At 50.0% G+C, this 12,049-nt stretch overlaps 1 protein-coding gene across 1 annotated transcript in view; it reads right to left on the bottom strand.

The window, feature by feature from the left end:
- The window catches only part of LOC107299477 (major histocompatibility complex class I-related gene protein-like), a 53,541-nt gene that overhangs the window by 19,344 nt on the left and 22,148 nt on the right, over nucleotides 1-12,049 (bottom strand). Inside the window, exon 4 of the mRNA XM_029286785.1 lies at nucleotides 6,860-6,892. Within this exon, the coding sequence (XP_029142618.1) occupies nucleotides 6,860-6,892 (33 nt within the window). The remainder of the gene's footprint in view (nucleotides 1-6,859; nucleotides 6,893-12,049) is intronic.

The following is a 12,049-nucleotide window of genomic DNA, read 5'->3' on the forward strand; positions in this document are numbered from 1 at the left end:
CACTCGGTCTTGGAAGGGTTGAGTCTGAGTCTGTTCCTCCCCATCCAGACCCGTACGGCCTCCAGGCAACGGGCCATCACGTCAAGGGCATCGTTGGGGTGACCTGGGGTGGAGATGTACAACTGAGTATCATCAGCGTACTGATGGAACTCCACCCCAAAGCCCCGAATGATCTCTCCCAGCGGCTTCACATAAATATAAATTATGAGAAAGATTGCAGATATTTAATACTGCATGTACTAACGGCAGCAAGAATTATATTTGCCCAACATTGGAAAAATGAAAACTTATCAGCTGAAGAAGTACTAATTAAGAAAATTCTAGAGTGTGCAGAAATGGATAGATTGACTTTAAAGATAAAAGAGGAAGAAGACTCAGTGTCAGGGCCCACTTCAATACCTCATGCCAAGAAAGTAGAACTCGTGGAAGCAGTTTCTTCCAAAAGGAGCTTTTATTAGGAGAAGCTCACAGCAGGCATAATAGACAGGATCTGAGGGTTTCTCGCTCAGAGCGATAGGTTAAAAGTGTCCCAAGCAAACCCCACCCCATAGTTCATCCGGTCAGTTCAAACAGGCCAATCCCCAAGTGTTAAGTCCGTAACATCAGGCCGTCTTAGTACAGTGGTGATGTTTTGTCGGCTTTTCACACCTTCCCTTGTGAACGTGGAGATAAACCAGTTGTCGGAGGCGGTAGTTCACAGAAGAAATAGAAATATGCAGAAACGGCAAAGTGTTATGTTGTAGCGCAGTGATGGCGAACCTTTTAGAGACCGAGTGCCCAAACTGCAACCCAAAACCCACGTATTTATCGCAGGGTGCCAGGTGGGCGTGGCCTACTGGGTGGGCGTGGCTGTGGTGGTCATGGCAGACTGGATGAGCGTGGCCAAGGTGGGCATGGTCACCTCAATGTTGCTCGTGGGGAGGGACGCCTGTGGGGGCCGGACAGGATTGGGGGAGATCCAGGGGGTCTCTGGCTGGTGGGACGGTGGGCAGGAGGCTCATCCTGTGGGGTGAGGCGACGCAAGGCAAGGCAGGACAGGGGTGCCATTGTCACAGGGCAAAGCGAGGCAGGGACCAGGGTGGCTGCTGCCTGACACCATCGGCCCACACACACAGAGGCCAGTGAGCGCATGGGGGCTGACAGTGTCCGTCAGCAGCCACAGCCTGCCGGCCCCTCGACTGGTGCACTCTAGGGCTCCGCAGCCCGCCGCCAGCAGTTCAGAGAAGCCACCTCTAAGCTGGACGGATAGTTGATAGCTGAGGAGGCGATGCAGTGGGTCATGCACGGGAAAAGGAGAGCATGCGAGGCCAGGAGGGATGGGACGGAGGGGAGGGAAACCAGCCGTGTTGGGATGCATCTGGCCACATGGGACCTCGGCGAGTTAGCAGGCGGCTAGTTGAAGAGGGGTGGTTGCCATCTCTGGGGCATGGCATGCGTGCCCACAGAGAGGGCTCTGAGTGCCGTCTCTGGCACGCGTGCCATAGGTTCGCCACCACTGTTGTAGCGATAGAGCAAGTCAAGGCAATAAAACCTGTAAGCATTCCCCCCTCCTCCCAGGAGTAGGGCAGAACCCAGGGTTGGGAAGAAAGAAAAAAGGGAACGTTAGGATATGGGTTCTGACATTCAGTGTACTTTAGAACATGGGATAATTTCTATCAATGGCTAGAAAGACGAGTTAGAGAGAAAGAAATGTGATTTGTAATTTTGAATATATATTGGCATGAAGAAGGCTCTTGAGTGACTGATTAACATATTGTTTATGATAATTTAACTATTATCTATTATTGTTGGTTAAATACGTGAACCCAGAGATTTAGCTGTTTGCTAAATATTGAGAATGTTATTTGGAAAAAACCCAACCCTAACCTTAATCCTAACCCCAACCCCAACCCCTTATTCCTAACCCCATAAAAACTAATAAAATCTATACCAAAAAAAGAAAGAAAAAGAAATGAGAAAGGAAAAATGGCTACAGCCATGCTCATTCTAAAGTTGACAATGTTGTTTTCGCCTCGGCTCCTCAATCATAATAAAACAAAGTCACTGATTCAATGGTAACAGCAGTGACGGAAATTCCAAAATATATCCTGGTTCCACATGCTGAAAACGTCTGAAGGGACCCTCCTGTCAAATTCAGAAGAAGCCTGATCCCCTCTCCTCTCCTCTCTCCTTATGCTGGATGGTCCACTCGGGCTGCAAAGGGGAGGGAAAAAGCAGGCAGGGTCAGTCTGAGAGGGAGCCAAGAGGAGGAATCACCTGTCCAGGCTGAGGGATCAGCAAAGATCAGCCCAGGGAAGGAGCAGAAGCAGCAGCCTCAAGGGAGGGATCAGCTGTGTGGGATTTACAAGAGGGGAGGGACAGGGCTGGGAACTGGCTCCTGAGGTGGGTGAGAACCTGCCCCACATGTATGGATGCCTCCCCTCAAACACACAAATCCAATTTTAATTTATGTTGCCCTCAAGAGACAAATGAAAATGGGTTCATGGCCTTCAGAGATTCCAGGTCTCCCTTCAGCATCTGGAGGGAGGGATTCCTAGATGGACTCAAGGAGGGAAGCCCCCTCTCCGTCCACAACTGCAGGACCCTCAAGAAGTCCCTCCTCTGCCTCCTCCCTCCCCTTTGCACCGGGGACACTCCAATCTCCTCTTTGTAGGTCTCTTGACCTCCTGATCCAAGACAGTCAGATCTTGAGAGGGGCCACAATCTGGCCTTGAAGAATAAGAGGGTGGACAACAGGCAGACCTTCCCCACAGCCCCAATGCCTCTCCCCCAAACTTCTCACTGGCTGTTCAGTGCTAGAATGGAGAGAGGGAAGAGGGTTTTCTCAAAAGTATTTTCACCATCACCTGGTCATTCAACCTCAAATCCCTCCCCTCCCTTCCTCCTCCCCTCCACACAACCTCCAGCGGGGCCACTCACCTGTGAGGGGGGGCTTTTAAACATCCTGGATTCTCCCTGCATTGGAGAGAAAGACACTGAGTGAGTCTCTGCCTTGTCCGGGTCCTCTGAGGAGGACAAATCTCTCTCTTCGCCATTCAATCTCTGCAAGTTCAAGACATTCTCAGAGGAGACCAGGCTGGGCCACCAGAAGTCTCTAACCACTGGGGCTCATGGCATCGCTGTTGGTTTTCTTATTTCCCTCCCCAGAGCTGAGGGGCTCTTTGCTCCAAAGATGGAAAAGCAGCCATAAAAGGGTAGACCAGTGATGGCGAACCTTTTAGAGACCGAGAGTCCAAACTGCAACCCAAAACCCACTTATTTATCGCGGGGTGCCAGGTAGGCGTGGCCCACTGGATGGGCATGGCTGTGGTGTTCATGGCAGAATGGGTGGATGTGGCCAAGGTGGGCGTGGTCACCTCGATGTTGCTCGTGGGGACCTCGTGGTCACCTCGATGTCGCCTGTGGGGACCGGACAGGGTTGGGGGAGATCCAATGGGTCTCTGGCAGGTGGGGCAGAGGCTCATCCTGTGGAGTGAGGCGAGGCAGCCATTGTCGCAGGGCAAGGCGAAACAGGGGCCAGAGTGGCTGCTGCCTGACACCATTGGCCCACACACACAGAGGCCAGCGAGCGCATGGAGGCTGACAGTGTCTGTCAGCAGCCACAGCCTGCCGGCCCCTCAACCAGCGCACTCTGGGGCTCCGCAGCCCGCCGCCAGCAGTTCAGAGAAGCTGCCTCTCAGCTGGACGGCCAGCCGACAGCTGAGGAAGCGATGCAATGGGTCGTGCCCAGGAAAAGCATGCGAGGCCAGGAGGGATGGGACGGCGGAAGAAAACCAGCCATGCTGGGATGTAGCGAGTGGGACCTCAGCGAGTTAGCGGGCAACTGGTTGAAGAGGGACGGTTGCCATCTCCGGGGCATGGCGCGCGTGCCCACAGAGAGGGGTCTGAGTGCCGCCTCTGGCACGCGTGCCATAGGTTCGCTACCACTGGGGTAGACAATATCAATTTGAGACACAATCTCAATAGATTTTTCTATTCTTTCTCTGACTTCCTTCCGAGTAAAGTTATTTATTCCTCCCCCACCACCTTTCTGTTCTTTTTACCAATCAACCAAGGGGGTGAATTTAACTAATAGTCCTTCCTTCTCCTATTTTCCCCATAACAACAACCCTATGAGGTGAGTTGGGTTGAGAAAGACTTGTCCCACCCAGCCAGTTCTTCATGAATAAGATGGGACTAGAACTCACTGTCTCCTGGATTCTCCAGGTGCCTTCACTACGAAGCCAAACGGTACCCAATCTATTCTACATTCTCCGGAACCAGACACAGAGGGAACACATGGAGGGTGTATTAGGAAGCCCTTTAAAAACAGGAGGGACAGCGTCTCTCTCCCTTTTTTCACCCCTTCCCATCTCCCCAAAAGTCTTGCTAAGAGGCAGAGTTGCCAATAATAAAGTTGGAAGGGACCTTGGAGGTCATCTAGTCCAACCCCCTGCTCACAGGAAACCCTATACAAGTGGTGGCGAACCTATGGCACGCGTGCCTGAGGCGGCACTCAGAGCCCTCTCTCTTGGCACGCGTGCCACTGCCACCAGCAGCAGGTTCATCAGGCCGCCACCGCCGCCCGGTGCAGGAGCCCCACCCAGCACAAAGGAGGCGAAGCGGATAAACTAGCAAGCTCGAGTAGAGGTGGTAGAGCAGAGGTCACCAACCACTGTCGATTGGTGGACTGGAAGAAAAGGGAGGGGGAAGCATTTTACATGCGTGCATGCGCGCACGGCGCCGCAAGCAAGCATGCACTGCAAATGGGGCATGGCTAGTGCCTGCGTGATACTCATTAGCCCTGCCCCGTTCTTGCGTGGTGCAGCCCCTTGTATCTGTACCCCATGGCATGACGGCGGCCATTTTTGCACCTTGCAGCACAGTGGCCCATTTTTGCGCCCCGGGTTTTGCATGCCAGAGGCAGCACTCAGAGGCGCCTCCCTGCCCCCCCGAGGGCACCACAATACTGATGCGGCCCTGGCATTTTGCGATAAATAAGTGGGTTTTGGGTTGCGGTTTGGGCACTCGGTCTCTAAAAAGTTCACCATCACTGCCCTATACCATTTCAAACAAGTGACAACCTCCAGTGAGATTTTTAAGAAGGCAAGCTGTTCCACTGATTAATTGCTCTAACTGTCGAGAAGTTTCTCCTTAGTTCTAGGTTGCTTCTCTCCTTGATTAGTTTCCATCCATTGCTTCTTGTCCTACCTTCAGGTGCTTTGGAGAATAGCTTGACCCCCTCTTCTTTGTGGGAGCCCCTATCAGATCCTTTGTCATTTGAGGCGTCCTTGGTGCTCTCTGAGCTTGCTTGTTTTCTTGCAGACGTCGTAGCTCGGTGCCTGTAGACTAGCACGGATGATGTTACCCCGTTTAAAACGTCTAAAAAGGAAACAAGCCAGCTCAGAGAGCACCAAGGACCCCTCATGTCAACCCTGAGCTACAAATATTCTCCTTTATTAGTATCTTTCTCATTTGCTGGAATAGAAAGAAAAGAAGGTGGGGAGATCAATCTCTTGGCTGGAGGGACATAGAACATAGACCAAGGAAGGAACCTTGGAGGTCTTCTAGTCCAGCCCCCTGCTCAAGCAGGAGGCTCTCTATCATTCCGAACAAATGGCTGTCCAATCTCTTCTTGAAAAGCTCCAGTGACAGGCACCCACAATTTCTGGTGGCAAGCCGTTCCACTGATTAATTGTTCTGTCAGGAAATTTCTCCTTAGTTCTGCGTTGCTTCTCTATCTTCTTATCCTGCCCTCTGGTGCTTTGGAGAAGAGGTCAACCCCCTTCCCTCTGTGACAGCCCCCCCAAATACTGGAAGACTGTTATGATATCACCCCTAGTCCTTCTCTTCATTAGACTAGACATATCCAGTTCCCACAACCGTTCATCGTAGGGTTTAGCCTCCAGACCCCTGATCATCTTCGTTGCTCTTCTCTGCACTCTTTCTAGAGTCACAACATCTTTTTTGTATCATGTTGACCACAACTGGATGCAGTGCTCCAAATGTGGTCTCACCAATCCAATATAAAGCACTACTATCACATCATATGAATTTGATCCTATCCCTCTATTGATGAAACCTAGGACTGCATTAAACTTTTTCGGCAGCTAGAGCACTCTGCCAGATCGTACGCTAAGTGGTGATCTATTAGGACTGCTAGATCCCTCTCATAGTTACTACCACTGAGCCAGGTAACACCCTGTTCTATAATTGTACATCAGCTCCTTCAAATACATACACACAAACAAAAGGCACCCAAAGAGTTTGAACCAAACTGTTTTAGCTAAGAAACATAGGAAAGAATTCTTAACATTTGTATATCTCCATGTAGAACAACAGTTCAGCAATTCCTCAGCCACTGTGGACATGAATATACAGATAGCTCCAAAGTTTCCTTTTCCAACCAGTTCATAATTAGGGAGCCTTGTGATGGGAGACCAAGAGGAGATCCAGCTGGCATGCACCAATGCTCCTTTTTCTCTCAAAATGCCTCCTTTTGATCCCTATTTTTACAGACTTCCCTGACCATGTTATGGTCAAGCCTTATGATTTCCACATCCTTGGAAAACGGAACAGCTTCTCATCAGAGGGATCTTCCACCCAGTCGGGTCTTTTCATCTTCTTGAGGGTTCCTCGTACTAGATGCATCTCCTTGGGGTCTCCTCTCCCAAGAACTGTCTGGCTGTAAGGAAAAGGGAGCCCAACTTTCACAGACTACTGACTGCAACACCCTGTGGTGTCATGAGGAACACAGCAACACCCTGCTTTTGCGTTTAGAAACACGAGACACACAGATGCACACACAGCCTTCAACTGATGTTATCTGTGGTGCCTGCTCTGAGTTGGAGTTTACATGAAAAGAGGACAAATCACTCACCTGATGGTGCTTTGTAGCCATCCCGACGTTTCTCTGCAAGGACAAGAATCAGTGAAAGCTCAAAATAATCCACCAGAGACTATCCAATTTCTCTCCCTGTAAGACAGACATGTCAAACACAAGGCCCGGGGGCCGGATGCGGCCCGCAAAGTGGTTTCATGTGGCCCGGGAAGCCATCCTGGAAACAGTGAGGGAATGGCCCCCGCTGCTTTGGCCCTGGCCCAGGCCACCCGGGAGCCAATGTACAATTTTGTGGTGGCCATCTATGCTGAAACACATTCAGTCTTAGCTCCATAAGCCTCCCCCCCTGCATGGCCTGAGAGGAACAGTGAGGCTCCTCCAGTGGACCATGCCTTGGCACTTGCCCCGGTCCCACCCCCTTCTGCCAGAGACCCTCAGATCTGTCCCACTCCTGCCCAGGCCCCCACAGGCACCCTTGACGCGAACGATGTAGAGCTGTCCACACCCACCCAGTAGGCCACACCCACTCCACCAACGCCCACCCAGTGGGCCGCACCCATCCTGGCCCCCTGAGGGCAACCGCAATGCTGATGCGGCCCTCAATGAAATTGAGTTTGACACCCCTGCTGTAAGAGGAAGAGCGCTGGGAGAGGTTTTTACAGTTGTTTAGACACAACCTCTCCTGGCTACTCTTATTAACAGTCACAGGAAGAGCTTCAGACTACAAGCACGTCATTTGATTTGCCCCAAGGGAGACCTGCTGCCTCTGAGATGGACAGAGGAGAATTAGGGGAAGCAGCAGCAGCAGCTGGGAGGGGAGGAAGATTTTCATGGAAATCCTTCTCTGCTGCTCTTTGACCAAAGACTTTGAAAGGGACGGAACTGGGATGCCTCTTGTTCCCAACACAGAAGAAGGCGGGATTGTCCCAACCTCAGACTCAGCCAAGTCAAGTCCCAGTAAGAGGCCGAGATCTCAGATGCTTCCCAAGAGGGCTGGGAAAACAGGACAGGAGGAAGCCCTAAAGAAACTGCCCAAAGGAGAGATTTGAGTGGAATCTCCCCATCTTCCTTTAATCACTCAGGAAAAGATACTTACTGCAGTATATAAAACTCCCAACAATCAAACAGACGACAATAAGACCCAGAAAAACGCAGCAGAGGATGAGCACCAGGTTTGATTCGGTAACTAAATTGAGAAAAAAAAGCAGATTATTGAAGGAGCCCCCTCCCCCAAAATCATCCCAATTAGGGGAGAGACCCAATGCAGCCAAAGGACCGGGAAGTCCCCAAATTAAAAAGTTTACAATCTCATCTTCATGTCCCTCTAATACAGACACCGTGACAACCATTGTTAGAGGAAGTGATGCTGGCTTGCTGCCTTTGTCTCAGCCCAGCCCAGCATGAAGACAGCTGACATTCATCTTTACCTGATCAGCAAAAAAAAAAAAGCAGCCGTTTGAAATCTTGCCTCAGCTGCTTATAGAAATAAAAACTTCCACAACGAAATAATATGAACAATTTTTGTGAAACGCTAAAATGTTTTTTTTGTTTTGGTTCTTTTTATAGCTTGCCCCAATATGTCATGACTCTGGGTGGAATCAGGCAGCTCTGTCTTATATTTTTAGGCTTGGATATTTGCATTTTATTATTAGAAAATGAAAGGATTGATATCGCCTATCTGTGTTTTAAGACTAGAGTTCCATTTTCTTTATCTCTTGTAGGATTGGTCTGTCCCCCTAGAGGAGAAGAAAGGAACTAATCCTTCCTTCAAAGACTCTCAGTCATCTGGCCAGGATAGAAATTGTTTCAGCCTTTGCATAAGGAGCTTTTAACTTGCCAGGAAAGCAACCCAGGATGTGGGGATCCTCTTGTGACACACAAACCGGGATTAGGAGGTAGACTCCAGGGAAGGCCCGTCACATATCCCACCCCCTATCTCCATCACTCTTTCCTGAAGACTAAACTGGCTAATAATAGTAATAGTTATAGTAGTAGTAGTAGTAGTAGTAGTAGTAGTAGTAGTAGTAGTAGTAGTAATAATAATAATAATAATAATAATAATAATAATAATAATAATAATAATAATAATAATAATAATAATAATAATAATAATAATTGTCAACGCTGCAAATACTGTATATTCTTGCTTTGACAATATGCAGAGCTGTCTGGCATTTCTATAGTTAAACCAGGCAGAAGGGGAAAAGAAACCGGATGTAAATCACATCTTCCAAGTTGATTGGAAGATGTGAACCATGGCCCCAAAAAAGGGTGGGAGGGAAATGTTTAGAATTACATGCATAGCGGAAAAGGAACCAGTCCTAAGCATTCCACCATGCCGTGCTGATGTACTAATCTTAAATAAATGCTTTTAGGAGAAAAATGCCTGAAAGTCCTTTTAAGTGTTTCATTACTCAGACACATGACATTATGCTTAGGACTCGACACCTTTTACAACAATCTGGGGTCCCGAGCCCCACCCACTCCCTCTAATTTTGAGGGTTCTGGAAAAGACTCGGCGAAGATATGAAAATGCAGGGAAAAAAAGTGTCTGAAGCCAGCTTTTTGACTGCTGCAGATTTCCCGGGGGGGGGGGGGAATCGAAGGCCGGCAAGCCGGGCGAGAGAGGAATCTGGCAGATATCCCAGCTGGGAGCGAGGCCAAAAACATGGGAGGAACTGATAAGGCCAAGCGAAGAATATCGAGAAAGCCACTCAGCATTGCCAATAAATGAACGTGAGTCACAATTAAGGAATTCTTACAGATTGCCTTCACCCCCCCACCAGCCATCTGTCACTGAAAACTCAGGCGAGTGGAAATACCCACCTGCAGTTCATAGTGGGTCATTAGACTGCCTGGCAAAGAGATGTGAGGAATTAGAAGTGCGAAGCGGAGGGCAGCTCCTGTGGAGAGAGGCCCCCAGCCCCACCCTTGCAGAACTACAGCCGGTGAGCTTGCAGATCAGAGGGGCCCAGCATGCACAGTCACCATTGGGAGGCCTGCAGCAACAGGGGGCACTACCAACCCCCGCGGCCCAGCAGCAGAGAGGCCACCAACCATTCGATGGGCAAGCAGGATGGGGCCAACAGCAACTGGGAGCACCACATCAACAGCAGGGAGCCCAGCAGCCATGGGACCAACAACCGGGGTGGGACCCGCAGCAACAGCCCCAGTGGGGGCCACAACAGCCTGTTTTCCAACCAGCTTTCAAGGCAACCTTCGATGGAGACCCAGAGAAGCTGATTTTTTTTCTCAACCAAGGGTGCTCTCACTTGAACCGTTGGGCCTACCATTATCCGGACCCAGGTGCCATGGTCGACGTATTTGCATCCAACCTAGAGGGAGAAGCAGCTGAATGGCTGAATAACTTATATAGTGAGCAAGCCCCCGAATTGGAAGATCCCCACCTTTTCCTCTTAGGTCTGAAGGAACGATTTGAGAACCCATCCATAGGCCTCAAAGCAGCAAGACAAATTCACAAAATAAGACAAGCCGGAAGGCCTGCCCTGGAGTACGTACGGGAATTCCGCAAATTAGCAGGCCGAACAGAGGGGTGGTCCGAACAATCCCTGGTTCAATACTTTGTTGAGGGATTGGACGATCACCTCTCTCAAGCTTGCATCTATCGAGACGTACCTGATCGGCTACATGAGTGGTACCAGACAGCAGTGAAGCTAGACGTTAAGCTCTCTCGCTATAAGAAGCCTCCCCCACCCGAACCTGAGCAGCAACCAGAGTTACCCGGACAGCAATCACCCCCATGAAAACCCTCAACTACGACATTGGCTGAGAGACCCAGGCCACCGACACGCCCTTCCTTCACGTGTTTCCGGTGTGGACAAGAAGGACATCGAGCGGCCACCTGTCCAATCCCCTACCCCCGGTGGCAGAGCGGACCAGAACCAGCAAAGCGAAAGAAGCCTGCTCAGCGGCTAACGAGAGAAAAATCCAACAGGCTCACGCAGGAGAACACTGGGACTCCGGTTGGACCCGCCCCTGATCTACCCTCCTTTGACAGTGACGATGAAGGAGAGAACGATCCGATGGTGAGTCAACGAATCCCGTCTTTTTCACTGGCCGCCAAGCTTATAATCCCTAAGACTGGGGCACAAATGGACTTAAATGTGCTAATTGACACTGGATGCACCCGCTGCATCATTAGTCGGCAGTTTGCAATAAAAATGGGCATATGGGCAAAACAGCTTTCCGAACCGGTGAGGTTTGAGCAAGCCGATGGCTCCCTAATGGGAGGGACTTTTGTCACACAATTAACTGAGCCCTTACGCCTAGAAATAGGTGCACATTGGGAGTTTATTCGCTTCCTGGTAGCTCCAAAAATGACTGAGGTGGTGGTCCTAGGGTTAGCCTGGTTAGACAAATGGAAACCATTCATCTGGTGGGAGAAAGGAATGAGAACCGTGAGACTGCCTATAGGGCCTAACCCCCCTCTTGAGTCAACGGACGTTGCAGGGCACTTTAGGCCACCCAATGAGCGAGCGCACATGGCCACCTCACCAACCCCGCGCGAACCAGTCATCCCCAATGAATACCGGGACCTGGCGGAGGTTTTTAGTGAAAAAGAATGTGATGTCCTACCCCCTCACAGACCCAATGACTGCTCCATCGAACTGGTGCCAGGAGCCAAGCTCCCATGACCGAGAATGTACGCTATGTCCCCCCTCGAAATGGAGGAGATGCAGCAATACGTGAACAAAAACCTAACGAGGGGGTTCATTGAACGGGCCAAATCTACCGTGGGAGCTCCTGTGTTGTTCAAAGAAAAAAAAGATGGATCTCATCGTCTCTGCGTGGACTATAAGGGTCTCAATGCGGTAAGTATGGAGAACAAATACCCACTCTCCCTCCTAAAGGACTTATTAATCCATCTGGCTAAGGGGAGTGTCTTCACTAAATTAGACCTCAGAGAAGCATATTACCGGGTGAGGATAAAAGAGGGAGACGAATGGAAAACTGCCTTCAACTGTCCTATGGGGAGCTATCAGTTCAAAGTTATGCCATTTGGCCTACAAGGGGCCCCATCTGTGTTTATGCAATTGATTAATGAGGTACTACATGATCACTTGTACAAGGGGTTTTTGGTGTATCTTGATGATATCCTGATATATAGCACGAACATGACTGATCACATAAAGCTGGTGAGAGAAGTGTTAAAGAAGCTGTTGAATGCCAAGCTTTATGCCAAACTGTCAAAATGTGAATTTCATCAAA

The sequence above is a fragment of the Protobothrops mucrosquamatus genome, unplaced genomic scaffold (assembly GCF_001527695.2).
Source record: "Protobothrops mucrosquamatus isolate PMUCROS unplaced genomic scaffold, P.Mucros_1.0 scaffold4994, whole genome shotgun sequence".
NCBI classification, from domain to species: Eukaryota; Metazoa; Chordata; class Lepidosauria; order Squamata; family Viperidae; genus Protobothrops; species Protobothrops mucrosquamatus.